This window comes from Nerophis lumbriciformis, linkage group LG18, assembly GCF_033978685.3.
Source record: "Nerophis lumbriciformis linkage group LG18, RoL_Nlum_v2.1, whole genome shotgun sequence".
Lineage (NCBI taxonomy): Eukaryota > Metazoa > Chordata > Actinopteri > Syngnathiformes > Syngnathidae > Nerophis > Nerophis lumbriciformis.
The window spans coordinates 29,895,457-29,914,028 of NC_084565.2; the positions used below are offsets into that span (position 1 = coordinate 29,895,457).

Consider the following 18,572-nt stretch of genomic DNA (forward strand, 5'->3'; position numbering starts at 1 on the left):
ACTTTTTGCTAATTTATACACGAAAGAGCAAATTATCCTGGAATAGTTGCAAATTACGACCATTAATGAGGGCTGTTTGCTGAAGTGAGCCCGGTCTTTTCTGCAAGTACCGGTACTCATTTGTCTCACATGTGCTAATCACCTCTCTGCGGATACCTGCACTGTCAATATGCCAACATTAATAGGAAGTGACTATCTTATCTGTGTGTGTTAATTGGACGCTTGCTGCATTTGCCTAAAAGCACAACAGCCTTTTTTTCCCCAGACCACAAACAATAAATCTGGGCACTGCTGATGACAATCGCCATTTCAAACTGACAGTAAGCAAGAAGTGGCCCATCACACGACAAGCCTAAAGACAAGTTAAAACAGCAAACAATGGCGAACATTTCCAATCTGAAAAAAAAAAAAAAATCAAACAAAAAACAGGGCTAAGAGGCGCTCTGGTTGCCATGGCAACGGCTGCAATTCTTTCCTTGTCATCCTTTAAGGCTTTTGTGAACGTGTAAGTTAATGATCGCCGAGGCGCGCATCATTGCAGGCGATTAGACGGCGAGATCTGAGGTCGTGGCTGGGAGCTGACCTTGCTCCTCGTCCACAGTAACGAGAGTGTCGCGGCAGATGTGTCAACTCGCCGCCATTGACACGTGCGCATTATTAAGACAAAGTGCAAACACAGCAGTAGCGCGGCATGCAGCTAATACAAAGTCACCTCACAAGCGTGTGAGCGATGCGTAAGGAAGCTGACAGTGTGAAAACAATTCGGCTTTGTTCTCTTATCTCAGGAACACAGGCCATATAGTCTGCAAATTAATTTTTTCTCCATCCTGGCTTTATACCAGTTTATATACATATACTTTTTTTATTTGAAGAAATGTGCAAAAGTAGATGACAGGTTGAGTTTTAAACCACCGTGTGGCACATACAAGTCTGGCTGTTTTAGGAATTGAGAAAACTGCGTGTACTAATATGTTCTCTCCATAGGAAAAAGCCTAACAAAAAAAAACATCAAAGTATCCATGCAGCCTCTTTGCTCAGATGTGGCAGAGAAATAGGTTGCAGAGGAAGGGGAGAAAAGACACAGGAGGACTGAAACATGCAGCGTGCAGCCTGCAGACACTGAACCGAACAAAGATAAGATACTGCATTACCTCTGAAAATGACTAAATCATCGAAAAAAAGGGAGAGAAAATAAAGCCTGTGGTGAGGCCCACAGGGGAAGTTATGTGCTTTAATGCAAACATCTCATTTACATTGTGCCACTGAAATCCATCAGCAAATTTATTAGGTAAACCTGCACTATACAGTGACAGCATTAAAGCACCAGTAGAATGGAAAACCAAGTTGCCTCTATATTGAAGCTATTATTTTATAGATATAATTTATGACATTAAAAGACTTACTTTCATCATATCTATTTATAAATATGATCAAAATAGTATCAATCGCACAGATATTCCTGAGCCATTTTGAGAGTTAATGAGAAAGAGTTAGGAACCAGAGGTCCCTTCCCCATCAACAACAATGCTAATCATGCAGAGTTTGTGAGCACCAACAACGAATACTTTGGGCAAAATTATGATCCAGAAGCTTATATTTTTGAGCCTGAACACAAGGAGGATGAGCAATAAGTTTTAGAAGCTGAGTGCTAAATGATGGAGTTTTATTGAAACACTATAGCCCAGGGGTAGGTAACCTATGGTTCTAGAGTCAGATGTGGCTCTTTTGATGACTGCATTTGGCTCCCAGATAAATCTTAGCTGACATTGCTTAACACAATAAGTAATGAATAATTCAGCTGGTAATCACAATGTTAAAAATAACGTTCAAAATATAAAACATTCTCATGCATTTTAATCCATCCATCCGTTTTCTACTGCACCTGTTCAAGAAGTCGCATTAATGGTAAGAAGTATTTTATTTAATATTGGTTAGCTTCAGAATAAACATGTTATTAAAAAGAATAAGAGACTTATTATACTCTAAAAATGTTGGTCTTACTTAAAATGCACGCATCTAGTTGTATTCAGTGTTAAAAAATATTATATATATCTCACGCAAATACATTTTAAAATATTTGGCTTTCATGGCTCTCTCAGCCAAAAAGGTTCCCGACCCCTGCTATAGCATCAGCAGCATACATCCATCCATTTTCTACCGCTTGTCCCTTTCGGGGTCGCAGGGGTGCTGGAGCCTATCTCAGCTGCATTCGGGCGGAAAGCGGGGTAAACCCTGGACAAGTCTCCACCTCATCGCAGGGCCAACACAGATAGACAACATTCACACTCACATTCACACACTAGGGCCAATTTAGTGTTGCCATAAATAAACCATATTAAAACCAACATTTATTAAAACCAACACTTACTGTACAATTTCCACTCTCGCTGGGATGCCGACCGACGGGACGTTTACATAATCCCGTTTAGATGAAGAATCAATCACAATCCACACGAAGGGTTAATAAAAAGTTGCCGCAACGAGTGTTTTTATCGCCATCTCGGGGGATGTCAAAGTCAACCAGCCTCTGAGTCCATGGCCACATGTGTCTACTACCAGGTGAAAGATGCATGAATTATAATCTAGAATTTACTTTTAGCAAATTTGAGACAAAGCAGAAGCAGCTGCCGGCTCAGTGTGTAAACAATAGCAGCGTAAGCTAGCATTAGCTCACTGCTATCAACATATTTTGCATAGTTTGCTATAGCGATATGATTTTCTTTAAAAAGGCTCAAAATATCATATGAAATTTAATTCAGTTTAAAAACAAATCTATTATGAGTATTAGCACATTTTTTTATTTCGTTTTGCCATATTTTCAATTGTTGCTGCTTAATGTACAATGTACTTTGTTTAGAATTGTTCAAGACTTTTAATAAAAACATTTTAAATAAAAAATTAATAGCAACAAATCTAGTATATTTTTCTGGTGTTATTATAAAATGTACTCGTGTTGAAAGACTTTATTTCTGTCCCTCGATATCGCTGACGAAAGAGGCAAGCTGCAGCGAGCATGACATCACACTTGCTGCAGCGAGCATGACATCACACTTGCTGCCGCTCCAGTCGGACTTTCTCCTTGAAGGTCACCACTGTCCTATTAAAATTTGCAAATTTTGTAGACTTTCTGCAGGTATTTATGAGATATATTTAAGTTACGTTTACATCACAGACATGCTGACAACGTTCCAGACAATGCCGTACGTCTTGTTTACATCCGGTTTCGGCAGCATGTTTTTGGTGCTTAAGTCTTTTTCGGTGGCCGAGTTTTCAGTGCATCACTTGTGAATAGATAATAATATCTATTCAAATTTTTTTTTTTCATGTAAAAAACAAATATTTTCAAGGTGTGGCGGCCATGATACTGCCGTGGCGGTGCGCCACATTCAGTTAACATTAAGCGGAAATTCTGCATTAATTATACCCACTCAACATCCATTGGAGCCTATCAACCTGTAAGGGCCGTTCCCTACAGATGCAATCCCTTCTCAAGGTTTCTTCTTTTTCCCTAGCTGAGGTCTCTCACTCTGGGGAGTTTTGGGTTTAGATCATGAGATGTCGTAAGTTTGTGAAGCCTTTTGAGACACTTGTGATCAAGGTCTATATAAAAAAAATTATAATGATCAATCCTAACCCTTCTCCATGTTTTAGCAATATGTATTTAATATGTACCTAAATTACCAATTTTGTTTTAATGAGGAAAGAAACAAATGTGTACAAGAAAGTTAATAAGTCTACTGAGTGCAGACTGCTTATTATTCTGTGATAATAAATAAATAATTGTTTTATTATGCATTGGTGAACCTTTTCTTCCATTAAAATGACTAATGCCTGAACAGTTAATAACCCAACAGGCACAAGACATTAAAACAACATTAAGAACCTTTTGAATTAGGTCCTGATGTTGAGCAACTCAAACCTAACTTTGGAACAAGATGCTTTTTGACAACATTTAATCAATGTTGGGTTCTGACAGTGATTTGACAATTTAATTTGTCATTTTCCAACCAATATTTTACAACACAAATTCAACATTGAATTAACATGCTTTTTGACGACGTTCATTCAATGTCAGGTTGTGACGTTGATTTGACCATTGAAATTTGGTACAACTATATTGCAACGTTGTTTAGAAGTCAATTTTAAAGGACATGTATGTATTTATAAACAACGTTGTATCAAAGTCTTGTGCCTGCTAGCAAAAGGTTTTCATCGTGAACAATCGTTAATTCAATATTTTCTGATGATGTACAGTGTTGGCGCTAGGAATTTTCAAAATGGGGTCCCACGGACCGCATCAAGTCATAAAAATCGGGTTCCAAAGTACATTTTTTGGGTCCCACTTTTTTGTAACCGTTTTGAAAACAAATGATAAATGTATGCATTATCCTGTTATATGTGAAGTGAATTGTGAAGTGAAGTGAATTATATTTATAGAGCGCTTTTCTCTAGTGACTCAAAGCGCTTTACAAAGTGAAACCCAATATCTAAGTTACATTTTTAAACCAGTGTTGGTGGCACTGGGAGCAGGTGGGTAAAGTGTCTTGCCCAAGGACACAACGGCAGCGACTAGGATAGCAGAAGCGGGGATTGAACCTGCAACCCTCAAGTTGCTGGCACGGCCACTCTACCAACCGAGCTATACCGCCCCAATATGGAATGTATATCTCACATTCCATATTGTGTTTTGGAAAAAGGTTGTCATAAACGTTACTTAATTCATTAAATAATAATACAAAAGAAAACGTTTGTATTCATATTCAGTTATAATCATTCATTCCTTTTTTTCTTTCCTTCAAAGATCTAAACTTTACCGCTGCTGGCAGTTTTTTCCAAATTTTCATTTAATAAGTTGTAGGTGTATTTATTTCAGTATGAAAGTGTAAAAAGTTTTTTGCCCTTGGTTATGAAATTATAATAATCGTGTGCCAGAGCATTCATGCATATCACAAATATAATTGATTATTCTCACCTGTATGTAAATCATCAGCCGTTTAAAAACCGCCACATCTACGCTTTCATGGCAAATATTGCCAACAAACTTAGAATTTGGCAAGCTAGTTTCAATGTAATTTAATACAGTGGCACTCAATGCCTCTAGCATTTCATCTCTGTCTTCGTGATGGCCATAAACTGTGTGTTCCCCTTTAAGAATGGGGGTGTGTGGGGTGAGTGACGTGTGTAAGTGAGTGGGCAAGTTAGGAGAGGGAGCGCTCAGGAGTATTAATAGCATGGTGGATGTCGGCTTGGCTTTGTAGAATACAGTTGTAACAAATCGACGGCCTCGTCATTGACCAAAGAGCGGAACTGTAGGGTAAAGTGAAGTCTGTTACCCCTGACAATATATCGGACCTGCGCTCCTCGACCACGGTCTGGGAGCAGACAAACAGGATGTAACATGATGTTTCTTGGTGACTGGTGAGGCTGGATCTTTGAAAATCAGTGCACCCGGTCGTAAAGGTGTTCTTTTTCTGAGCCCGTTTACATGGCGTGCAAAACATCTATCCATCTTCATAAGTGAGCCATTTGCTGAAAAGTGGCTTCTGAAGTCACTTTTTATTGAAGCTTGGCTTCTTGGGTTTATTGCTCGCCATGACGAAAACAATAACACGCGGGAGCCCTAATACCGGAAATGCAATATTTGTGATCGATAAAACCTTCGGCGAAAGTTAATTACTTTGAAGTCGACCAATAAAAACGCAATAAACGGGGACAGAAATTTGACTCGGCAAATATAAACAAAACATCGTTTTGACACGGAAAAGGCAGTGTCGGTAATAAAAAACCAATGCGCATCCTTTGATTTCAATGCGTAAAAAGACACAAAAAGTGCGTTCACGCCAACACTGATGTAAATCACAGCTGAGCATTACCAATCAGATACGTTCAATTATATATATTTTAACTACTTGGCTTGTTTATAGAACTTAAATCACAATTTTGTTTGGAACATTTTTTCTTCATGTTCTTTGTTTTATTTGGAAAATGTTTCAGTTTTTTGTAATATTTTGCATATTGCCTCAAAAAGCTAATGAGATATAAAAATATTAGAAACTATTGAAAACTGAACATTCTTATCTTTTTTAAAATGGGTTACTGTGTTTGTGCGTGAGTGCTTGTGTGTGTACCCTCACAATGTATGCCACCAGTTTGACTTATGGCCATTGATGTGTGAGGTGGAGCGGTGAGCGCTGCCAGCACACCGCCTCCATCTATATTAACGCTACATGACAAATGATCAATCAGCCAACTCTCAGACAGAAAACTTATACAAGATCCAAAAATCAATACACACACGTCAGAATGCTGCAATTGCTTTTTGAGTACATGTAGTTTGCCTATAAAGACTGCCAACCTTAAAAGGTCACATATAATATTTTTCAACAATTAAGTCCCAGAATAGTGTCTTAGAAGTGTTTTGGCCAAAAAATAGCATTTATGTTGAATTGTACTCAATTTAAGCTTTAAGTGAGCCCTACTATAATAGAACACTGCCTGTACTTCAAAAGTGAGAATGTTCTCAAAAATGGAGCGAACAAGGGAGATGGTAGATAAATGTGTTGTACATATTACTCAAATTATCATTGAATGTCACTCTTGCATACTCTGGGACTTTTTTTTAAAACAAGCGCTTTCAAAAGCATTATTTGAAACAATGGTGACAATAGTCAATACCTGTTATGAATTGGCCCTCTGAAGTTTGGGTCAAACTTCTGTGGCTCACCTGTAATAAAATGCAGAACATGCAGTTAGGTTAGATAAGGCAAACATAGATTGATCCTTATAAACTTTAGTACAGGGATGTCAAACATGCGAGTGGCGGTCTGGATTAGGCCCGCAAACAGGTTCAATCCTGCCCGCCAGATAAGTGTAAAATTGAGCTGTATTTTTAAATTAAAGAAACTCCTTTTCTTAAATGTGTCCACTAAATGTCGCAATAGCAATTCTGTTAGGCAAGCAAACAGTATACCAAACAAACAGTATACCAAACAAGAGGTACACAGTAAAGCGGGGCTGTGACTCCTCCCCCTCGACCCAACGGAGAACAAACGGGAGTAAAATAAACAATTGATAACCCTACTTAAAATGCTGCATGAGATATTGCACGTTTATATAGTTCTATGAAAATTGTCTTCTGTGCAAATTTAAAGAAAGTGAACAATTTGTGATTTACTGCAAAACTGTCAGGATTTTAAGTTTTTATTTTTGGTTTGTTGAAATTGTTCACACATTGCACAGCTTTTCTTTTTCTATCAATATACAGTGATGCCTAGAAGGCAGAGAGTAACGCAACCCTCTTGAATAGTTTCTTCCCCAGTTTTTGTAGTTTGTTGAGCTAGTACGGGATTAATATCTGGAAATGACAAATGAGGTAGTTGATACATATTATATGCTTTTTTTTTGTTTTCTGTTCAATCCTAGATGGGTTTTGACTTAAGTTTAATTGCTTTGTCGATACACTGAGATAAAGTCTAAGTTCATTGTGTTCTTCATGGTGTTTTTGAAACTGCACCAAACAAGGAAAACAGTGTGAAGTTGTCGTAGTTGTATTTTTAAGTTTACCTGTCCGGCCCACGTGGGAATATAGAATAGAATGTCTTTTATTGTCACTATACACAGGTACAATGAGATTAAAAACAACTCCAGTATCAGTACGACAGTCTACAATATATGCAAAACATAAGAAGAAAAGAAAAATAGTGCAAAAGGAGGTAAGGTGCACAGTCCAGTCCTGAGAATGGGTTATGTTCAATGTGTTATTTACAGGAAATAAATATTATACCATATACATATATACAGAAGTATATATATATTTTCGTCCATGCGGCCCCTGAGCTAATATGAGTTTGACACCCCTGCTTTAGTACAACTTACTATACTAGGTAAGTGAGTCTCAGGTGCTAATAGCCTTTTCCTTTTTCCGCTTTGATATAAAGACGGAACATTGCTCAGTTGCCATCGAGAGACTGAATGGACGAATGAAGGCTCCATGTCACTTTTATCTTTACGTCCTTGCAGCTATAAACCTCAGCTTGGAGCCATTGGATATCCTTTCACTGAAGGCGCTCACTTCGTTAAGGTCTAAAAATGGGAGATGCTTTTGGATGGAGTGTGTCAACTTTTGAGCCAAGGACAATGTCAGTGGATCAGGTGCTCACTGCAGCACTTAGCGAGAGCGTTGGCATTGAGCAAGAGAGAATGCTTCTTTGTGTAAACTCAATAGTTTGGAAACAAAAGAGTGTAAATATGGGGCTGTGAAGCATGCAAGCAAAGTGAGTTACGCAGCAAAAGGATAACGGTATGATACAAAAGCAGTGTTTGGAAAGGGGACTTCACTCATCGGTTCAACGCCAAAAAAGCAACCATAACGTGCATTTTTAAAACTGAAGATGACTAATTCAGTGTTAATATTTAAGTGGGCCTTGGTCCCCTCTGTAAAGTTGGGTCCTGAAATCAAAAAGGTTAGGAAACCCCTGGTATAGGCTATGGTATGTAGTAGCCTTTTCCCCGAAGCTGAATGTGTTACGTTGCGCAAGTACTGTGCATTCATCACAGTTGTCATTACCATATTTGGAGGTGTTGAAATCGCCATGTAAAATTGCTAATGCTAATAGTAGCCTCTCCATGGCAAATCCAATGTGGATTAGCATCAAGCTAGCGCATTTTGGAAGAGTGGAGCCTTACTTGACGTTCAAGCGTTTTCTACCAAGTGTATTTGCTTTGTTGCTGTTGATAAATTGCAACATTACTAAGAGGAAGTTTTTCTTTCTGGTGTTTAGTCTGCAACCAGAAGTGACAAGTCTACAACCGGACGTGACATCACGTGTAACAAAGATATCGAAATATGGCACCGCTTGAATTTACGTGAATCCATACCTGGTGGTACAGACAGAATTCGGTCAGTGCCTATAAAAGTACCAAGTTCTATAACCATCCCTACTAAGGCTGCAGCTAACGATTATTTTTCTATCGATTAATCTATAGATTATTTTTTCGATTAATCGGTTAATCTATAGATTATTTTTTCGATTTAGATTATTTTTCCTTTTACCAATTTTTTTTTTTATTTAAAATGAAGATGAAAAAATAAATGTAGGCCATTTTTTCAAAAGGCATGACTTTTTTTGACAAAATATACTGTAACAATGTAAACATTTAAAACTTTTAACATTTAACAAAATTAAAAGTAGCTTATTTGCTTTTTAATGTGCAAATATAAAAGTAAACATCCAGTGCAAATCTTAATATTCTGCAATAGTATAAGCATTTCAAAAGTAAAAGTATTGCTTATTTTGCTTTAAAATGTGCAAAAAATAAAGATAAACATCCAATACAAAAAAGTGCAAAACGAAATATTCTGTAACAGTGTAAACATTTCAACAAAAGTAAAAGTATTGCTTATTTTGCTTAACACAACAATGATAGTATGATTAAAGTGAAAGTTAATTGTTCGTTTGTACATAGTATATGTAACTGTTAATGTTGTAAAAGGCATTTGCACAACTAATTAACGTTAGCGTTAAAGAGGAGCGCGTCTTTGTAAACACTGAACAGGCACGCCAAACGCGCCTCTCAGAGCGAAACAGTGTTTAAGTTTATGAATTTACAACGCAGATACAAATGACACATTCATGTTTTTGTGTAATGATGACAACGTATACTCACGCGGACGATTGACTAGTTGATGGTGATGGCAAGAACGCTGTCGGGTGTTTTCTTTTCAAATGTTCGTTCATAGCCGTTGTGCTGCTATGATAGGCCATTTCCGCTCGACACAGTGTGCATACAACAACTGTCAAGTGTTTTGCTTTTTTCGCTGTGCTTATCCCACACTTGAAGGGATGTACCAATGCTGAATGTGGCTTCTGGATTTCACTCAAAAGACCAGACCGTAGTTACTTTTTCCTTTTATTTTCCTTTAGTTTGCAACAGTTTTTCCAACGAAGAAACAGCTTCTTTTTTCTTCTTTAGTCTTTTTAGCAGTCTTTAGCAGTGTTAGTAGACTTTAGTTTCTTTAGCTGTCTTTAGTAGCCTTTAGCTTCTTTAGTAGGTGAAAAACCTTTAAGGACAAAACACCACAAGATTAACATGCTGTAAAAAATCAATCAATTATCAATCCCATAAATTACAATTATTAATTAGGCTATCAAACTCTTAACCATTAAACAAGTGCAAGAAAATGGACACATCTTTTCCCTTTAAGTTAAAACAGATTTTAAATAAATTGTCTCAACATAAATGCACCAAGATACATATAAAATACATTTAAACCCAGAAACACAATAGATAAATGCAACAGAAAACCCAATATGCAAATACATAAATACCTAACCAATTAACCACCTATTTAGATACATATTTAAAATCTATATTCAATATAAATATATTATTAATTTAGCAGTGAAACACTCAATCTTAAACGCTGTCTACTGGTAGAAAAATGCCCCTTTTTCTATGCCCTCACCAGCAGCCAATGATCCAACACAGTTAAATCCAACACTTTAAGTTGAGCGACTTCACCCTCCTGATGAAGCAATCTCCAATCTCACCAGCGCAATAGGTGCGCCACACCCACGAAGAGAAATATTAAATCTTACATACTTTTGGCACAACTCTTGGTTATCTGTAATGAACTAAACCCTTTTCCACTCTGCGCTGGCGTCTTTTGTACTCCTTGATTTGACACAGCGGTCTAATTACTGGGCTCGCGCACCAGCAGATGAGACAGGAGCGCGCCGCGTTATACCTGCGCGTGAACGTAAACTGATCGGCTCTGATTTTATAAGCCGACTGGCCGAAATAATGCCGAATTATATACATTTCCTGGGGTTGCCTAGGTGAATAGGGATGCGGATGTGCTCTAAGATAAAATATAATTTTATTAAGTGGGGTTTGGCTGGTTGCTAAACAGCCACGGTTGCGAGCTTGCGCGTCAGCTGACGAGACATTATTAGGCCGTTTATTGAAATACTCCCACACTTTTGACGACTTTTGGCGTGCTTTTTTCCCCTCGCTCGCACCGCTCGCATCATCTGCTTTGCGCTCCGCCATGACGGCAGTGTGACGTAAACGCGTCGACGCATAAAAACAACGTCGACGTATTTATGTAACCGATGACGTCGACGCGTCGTTTCAGCCTTAATCCCTACGCAAATTTGTCAAATCTGTTCCACTAAACTACTTCATATGCTAAACCGTAATGGTGTTTGTATATTTTTTGGCATTAAAAATATTAAATTAAAATACATAAAACATACCACCTGGTGTATAGGTGTGCCAAAGTGTAAACACAGTCCTTGTAGTCTGGTGTCAAGAGTTAGCTTATCTTTAGATATGCTTATAAAAAATACTTATTCAGCTCGGGATTGCTGCTTGACTCATCAACTCACATCAGAGAAACATTTGCTCAGCTAGAGTTTTAAGTAAGAACTTTTTAAGTCCACTATTAATAATGGAGATGAAGGGAGGTAAACTCAGGCAAAGCCAGAAAATCCTCATTTAAAATGTGGGACATTCAGGAGCAATTAGATGTGAGATGAGTTAGTAGAGAGTTCTGGGTTAGGGGTTTAAAAATTCTCAGATAATGCAATGCCACAAAGGGCTCTGAATGTGATCAGTAGAATCCTTAAAAATGTTTTGAAGTAAAAGGGATTGGTATGGAGTAAATTGGGCCAAAAAGCCTTTCTCAGCTCTGTCTCTGCAGCATAGAATAGGTTTGGGTAGACTTTTATCTATCCCACCATGGGGAAATTACGTTGTTGCAGTGCAGGTTTTTACATTCAGTAACAGAAGTAAAGCGTAAGGAAAAAAAAATAGCAATACATACTACATATTGCTCACTCAGATAGAAGATAAGATACAACAAAACTGCACTGTGAATGTAAGTCTAATGCTGAAGGAGCTACTCAAAGGAGGTTTTGTAATTACAGACTAGTTTTAGAAACAAAACACTATTGGGATCCTTAAAGGAAGAAAGAAAAACATGGGTTATTTTCTCAGCTCTTTTTAAGAAAAATATGAAATAAAACTGGCAATATTTTTTAGCATACGAAAAGAAAACAAGATGAACGAGCTTCTTGGGAAAATTTTGGTTTTGATGAAACATCAAGAAAATATGCATATTAGTGTTTGATCTTGGTTGGTTATAATCACTTTTTAATTAAGCTGGGTGTATGTAAAAGGAGATGACCAATCAACAGCATGATATAAGCTGCATATCGATGAAAGGGAAAAAAAAGATCGGGTCAAGGATTGAACCCTGAGGTTGACAAAATATGACTGAGTGGATGTATCTAAATCAGCAATTGACCAAGAAACAAATTGTTCGTCAAGTTTATTTAGCACGTCAATAACTATTGCTAGAGTGTGTCTATGAATGTTCTCATTCATCTACGTCATTGTAATCTCAGGGCATTCAATCGATCGCAACTGGACTGTTTGGTTTGTCTTAGAAGATGAAATTCGCCTCTCATCCGAGTAGGCTTCATCTGTTGCTAGAGTGGATTGCAAAGCATGTGCTGGACACCTGCAGGGCAGGATAAAAAAAGGTTTGGCCATATGGAGCAGGCAGAAACCACACAGCGATCATCAATGAGAGATGGTGGCAGGGGGGCAGATTGCGAGTCAACAAACTAGACCTATTTTTTGAGACAACAGATTGGGTTAAAAAATGTGTTGTTACTTGACTCGGAAGTAACTATGCTTACTTCAGAGTTGCGGAGTTGGTCAGTAGTATTAGCAATAGCTAGCAGGATCTGAGGCTACAGACAGACTAATGAGGGTGCAAAATCATTACAACATCACAAAGGACAGTACTAATTTGTGTCAGCATCAATAGTAGAGAAAATTAACTTGCATTGTTTAGAAAAATGGAAAACAAATGATCAGCACTTTTATCGGAATCCGTGCCAAAATTTAGTGTTTTATCTTGGCTTATGCACAAATAGTCGACATCGTACTTTTTTCCCCATGATTCAGCAAACAAATGAACGAAAAAAGAAACAGTGCTGAAATAACAACATATAGGTGATTAAGTGGTAATGAGGAAGGGGATGGCCATTGATGCCATTAGATGACAGCTGTTTGGCCTGCACTGCAGTTTGCAAAGCAATAGTGGCTTTTGGTCAGGCTGAATGGAGAACTGTAGTCAACAGTTTGGAAAAAGCCTGGCAGGCATTCTACGCTGTGGCCGCGTACGTTACGAGCTCCTTTAGCTGCTGCTTACTCATGTATGGATGTGGCGCTCTTTTTGGACAATGTCACAACACGTGACAATCATTGTGGTTAGGCGGAGGGGATGAAGCAATGAAGGATTGGTCTGTAAACATCCCAGTACAATTTCAATTAGGGTTTATAGCTGTGGTCACTAATATTTACATCAGAGGAACCAACATAAAAAAAAGTACAAACAAACATTCCTCCGATTAAAAAGGGAAATCAATGTACAGATCTTATATGTAAAGAATCTTTACTTATTTACACACATATATTGGCTACTTAACTTATGAGCACGATTTGTTGCATGACTAAGATTGTAACTCAGAACATATCTTAAAGGTGCCATATGTAATAATTTCATGTCAAGTCATCATTAAATGGCCCTGATATGTCAAAAGCCATTAATAAATAATGTTCTTTTTGAATAACCTCATAACGGTAGTTCAGCCGGGATATGTTCATTTCAAAATTACTTACAGCCCTGAAATATTGTTATTGTTTTTATTTTGATGCCCCGCCCTCTACCGTTTGACCAATTAAAAAGTCTGAGTGTGTCACATCCAGGTTGCCAGTTACGCACGGCCCTCTTCGTCGAGCTAATGCCACTGGTAAAGTTACTAAACATGTCAGACATTAGTAAATCTAAAAGGCGTTGTTACGATTCTCAACTTATTCATGACAAAGCCAGGAACAAAACAAGGATTTGTATCGGGGATGCATTTGAATGATGGAGAGGATTGAAGGTGGAGAATATTTTTTCATCTGACGCCAAATTTGCTAATTTCCTCCTTGATATGTAAGTCAGGCATTTACGTTTTCTTCTTTGTGTCCGCCCTGAGATCGGTAGATCGTGAGTCCAAACCCCGACCGAGTCATACCAAAGACTATAAAAATGTGACCCATTACATCCCTGCTTGGCACTCAGCATCAAGGGTTGGAATTGGGGGTTAAATCACACTGCTGTTGCTCACTGCTCCCCTCACCTCCCAGGGGGTGGAACAAGGGGATAGGTCAAATGCAGAGAGAAATTTCACCACCAGTGTGTGTGTGACTATCAGTGGTACTTTAACTTTAACTTTACTTTTAATAAATAGAAATGGTACATTTCGTATTGTCTAATACAGTCTATGATCTTGTCTAACACAGCTAGTATGTTCGTGCAATGAATACTTAGCATGCTAGCCCGGTCAATGACACATCAACATTAGGGGGAAATATATGCCCGTTAGCCTAAGTGGATATGGGTAGTGTCCATGCCTATTTCGTTCTGAATATGCTGATATGCTGAGGAAATGCGTTCCAACATTAGCACGCCTAATTGCGGTTTCTGGTACAGTATGTGCATCAAACACATATGGGGTGGTATTTGCTTGGCACAATATAATGCATTACATGTAATGATTTTCTACTTTGTGTATTGACATGGTAGTAGGCTATATGATTTATGCGTATCGTGGTTTTTGCGTAACGTGGGTTGGCTTATAGAATTGCACTCTGCACTGAAAGACAGTGATGTGCGTAAATGGAAGACAATGCAGTGCGTCAGTGTCACACCCCACCTCGGGTAAAGGTAATATAACCTTTGTAAATCTGACTTTCAAACCAAGGATGGCAAGGCACGCAGTTGTAAACATTTACAATCATTTATTTAAACCCCAAAGTGTCAAAGGTGAACAATAATTGATAACATCTTCGACCATTAAAGGTCAAAAGAAGCAAGCTTTGACTCGAGAGAGTGTCTTGTCTTGCCCAAAATGACCAGGCGGGGTATGGAATGAACAAGATGTAGTACAAGGGGCCTACGTAGGGACCACTAAGCGTTTCTCTGGCTGATCTGCTACATACAGGACTCCATCCTCCAGGACATACTTCTCACCCTGGTCTGGCTGCAAAGGGATGTTAGCATCTTAGCCAGTAGGGGAGCCAGTGAGACGTCAGCTCTCTGTAGCTTGGATGTCTTCAGGTACCTGCCACTCTCCATCAGGTTTCAAGCTTGACACATCACCCAACAGTGGAGTACCTTGGATCTTCTCCAGGCGGCGCTGGCACTTGCTTTTCAGGGGGCCCTTCTGACTACCCTGGCATAGAGAAGCGTCCAAGTCAGGAAGAAGCTCCTGCCCAGGTGAGTACTTGATCAGCCTCTTGAAGGGTTGGAGTAGAATGCTTTCTGCTTGCGTGCCTGATGAACAAGATCATGCAGAATAGGAAAGTCTCTGCCCAAGATCATGTCATGGGGCATGTGGTCAAGAACCCCCACACAGAGCAAGAAACCCTGGTCATCAATGACGACGGTCACATCAGCCACGGGATATCTTCTTTGATCACCATGGACACATTGAATGACTGTGGCATGCTGATAGTCAAGATTGCCAAGTGACACAATAGAATGGTTCAGCAGTGTCATGGGGCTACTACCTGTGTCCAACAGTGCTTGCACTGGACAGCCATTAACGCGAGCTGACATCATGATAGGCTCAGAGTCAGGTTCGGCCTCAGGTTCAGGATCGGGTGCAAGAGCAGGTGCCATGACTGAAGCTGGAAAGCTTTGGACCTTTCAAGGGACTGACTGAGACTCGATGCCCTGGCTGTTGACAATGGTAGAAGATGAGATCCTTCACTGAACCCTGTCTCGGGAACCCTTTCTTGTCCCCTGAGGTGCTGGAACCACCTGCTTTCTGCTCACCTCTTTGGTGTGACAGGTCGGCTGCACCTTGGGCTGCTACATGGTTGTTCTGCTGCCTTGGCATTCGGAGTCCTTTACAAGCATTCAAGTACTAACCTGCAAGTTTAGCAGCAGTAAGTCCATCTTCTGGCTTGTGTTTCTTGACCCAAGTCTTCATCTCGTTGGGCAGCATGCGAAGTATTTGCTCAAGAATGAAAAGCTCTGAGATTTCATCTTTGGAACGCTTCTCTGGCTTGATCCATCTTCTGTAGAGACCTTTGAGTCTGTTGTAAGTCTCCTTGGGAGATTAACCAGGGGGTCAGCGTAGACGTTTGAAGCATCTTCCTCCATCACATAGTCGGCATCCAGGGCTTTCCCAGTCAAGATTGGAACGAGTCTGCATGCCCAGTCAGACTGAGGCCAGCCCCAGGTGCGAGCGACGAAGCGGACAAGAACGTTTTCAATGTCCTCACCCTGCTGGGCCTTAACGGAGATGATGGTCAGGTGGGAAGGAATCTCTGGACAGCGACGCTTGAGGACTAAGAGTTGGATGTGGGCAAGTTCTGGGTTTGGGTTTGGGCGACTGATCACAACGACTATCATCAAGAGTACGGTTAGCATTTTGGTTAGTGAGTGAGTGGTCTAGACTAGGCCTTGCACAGGCAGTTTTTAACTCCAGGACACCTTCCCGACGTTGCTGTCCAATCAAAAAGTCTTAGAACATGTTAACCAGGGTAGGTTCACCTAGCACTCTTTCAGGCCTCGGTGGCTCAGCATAACACCTAGCCTTCCCAGACCCCTTCCTATGCTGCTTACACCTAGCCCCAGAGTTCTCATAACCTTTTCCGTCTTCTTCAGACTCCTTGGTGTTCCACCCAACTTCACGCTCCTCAGCCATGGTCGCCCGGTCCAGCCTCATCGCCTTGGCCCCTCGACCGGCCATCTCATTAGCCTCCTCTGTCATTGCCACCTTAGACACTTTGGATTTCAAACCAGTTCTGGCCCGCCCTCTGCCAGGTTTGTTGTAAACTCTGCGGCTTGCCATCCCACCGCGGCTGGCCATCCCACCGCGGCTTGCCATCCCACCGCGGCTTGCCATCCCACCGCGGCTGGCCATCCCACCGCTGCCACCATTTGTCACACCCAGCCTCAGGTGAAGGTAATGTAACCTTTGTAAACCAGACTTTCAAACCAAGGATGGCAAGGCACGCAGTTTAGAACAGTTTACAAATATTTATTTAAACCCCAAAGTGTCAAAGGTGAACAATATTCAACAGGAAACCAAGCACCAAAATCTGCAATAGTAATAAATGGAGGTAATATTAGTATAGTATAGTATATATAGTAAATATATATTCTAAATCAAACTGGGTCAGACTGTCAGTCAGGTTGGATGCAACGTAGAGTTATGGTGAACGAAATGTGGTGGTAATTTTACTGTTGGCCTTGACTTGCCATCAAAGTAGGGCTATGCAATATATAATATATTATATATTATTATTTATAATTATTTCGATGGTAGTCCGTGTTCAAATTAGACATTGGGGGACAGCAGGGTAATGCCAACAATCTGTCCCGACTCCCGACGAAAATATTGCTGCGTAACTTTACAAATACATTTCACTAATCGACATCAGTAAAATGTGGCATAATTACTTAGTAAACCATCTTGCAAGAAGCATAAACAAGAGAAACCTACAGCGTAGGACTCGGCGATTGCCATTTGAAGTTCCTTGGGAGTAGAATTCGGATTCGGCTGCTATCTGGCAACCTCAGTCATGGAGAGTGGGAGGGTATTACAGAATTTTCAATCGCAATCAATACATTAGAATCATAATTTTTATGCGTCATGTACCAAGTTATATGACTCTGGGGTAAACAGCTGCAAAATGAGCTGAAAAAGTTGGCATGCTCACATCTTAACGTTAACATGCTAACAGTTAGCATGTGCCACATAAGTTATATAACTAAGGTCTATGGCTGTGGAATCGGAGAAAAAAGTGTAAAATTAGCTGATAAAGTTAGCATACTGGCATTACAACGAAATGTGAAATGTTTTCTTTATACTGAAAGTAATTGAAAAGCGCTGTATTAGGGTACATTTGGTCAATTATTAATGATGGTTTAGTTTAATGTATAGTTCTTTTAACTAGAGATGTCCGATAATGGCTTTTTTGCCGGTATCCGATATTCCGATATTGTCCAACTCTCTAATTACCGATTCCGATATCAACCGATACCGATATATATAGTTGTGGAATTAACACATTATTATGCCTAATTTTGTTATGATGCCCGGCTGGATGCATTAAACAATGTAACATGGTTTTCCAAAATAAGAGAACAACTTCAACTCAAGTTATGGAAAAAAGTGCCAACATGGTACTGCCATATTTATTATTGAAGTCACAAAGTGCATTATTTTTTTTTAACATGCCTCAAAACAGCAGCTTGGAATTTGGGACATGCTCTCCCTGAGATAATCCTGATACCCACTGCAACTATGGGAAATACTATACTTTGACTTTCACAAAGTGCATTATTTTTTGTATTTTTTAAACATGCCTCAAAACAACAGCTACAAAAACAATGAAGGTACACAGCTTCAGTCCAAAGTATACGTTCACTGCAAGCTGCAAAGTGTGCGCCATGCAGGGCAGACTAGCCACACCAAACTCCACCGTAGTTTTTG

The 18,572-nt window shown here is 39.6% G+C and overlaps 2 protein-coding genes across 5 annotated transcripts in view; one reads left to right on the plus strand and one right to left on the minus strand.

The window, feature by feature from the left end:
• slc44a5b (solute carrier family 44 member 5b) overlaps nt 1-18,572 on the minus strand; it is a 75,247-nt gene that overhangs the window by 38,846 nt on the left and 17,829 nt on the right. For 2 of the 4 annotated variants that reach the window (XM_061977988.1, XM_061977989.2), the window contains exons 2-3: nt 16,721-17,175; nt 6,676-6,724 (exon numbers count right to left, since the gene is read on the minus strand). In XM_061977988.1, coding sequence (XP_061833972.1) covers nt 6,676-6,724; nt 16,721-16,997 — 326 coding nt within the window. In that variant the 5' untranslated portion in view covers nt 16,998-17,175. Of the gene's footprint in view, nt 1-6,675; nt 6,725-15,997; nt 16,693-16,720; nt 17,176-18,572 lie in introns of those variants that run through there. The other 2 variants (XM_061977990.1, XM_061977991.1) reach the window with 2 other exon arrangements.
• The window catches only part of ptgfr (prostaglandin F receptor (FP)), a 103,839-nt gene that overhangs the window by 14,265 nt on the left and 71,002 nt on the right, over nt 1-18,572 (plus strand). The window lies entirely within an intron of this gene.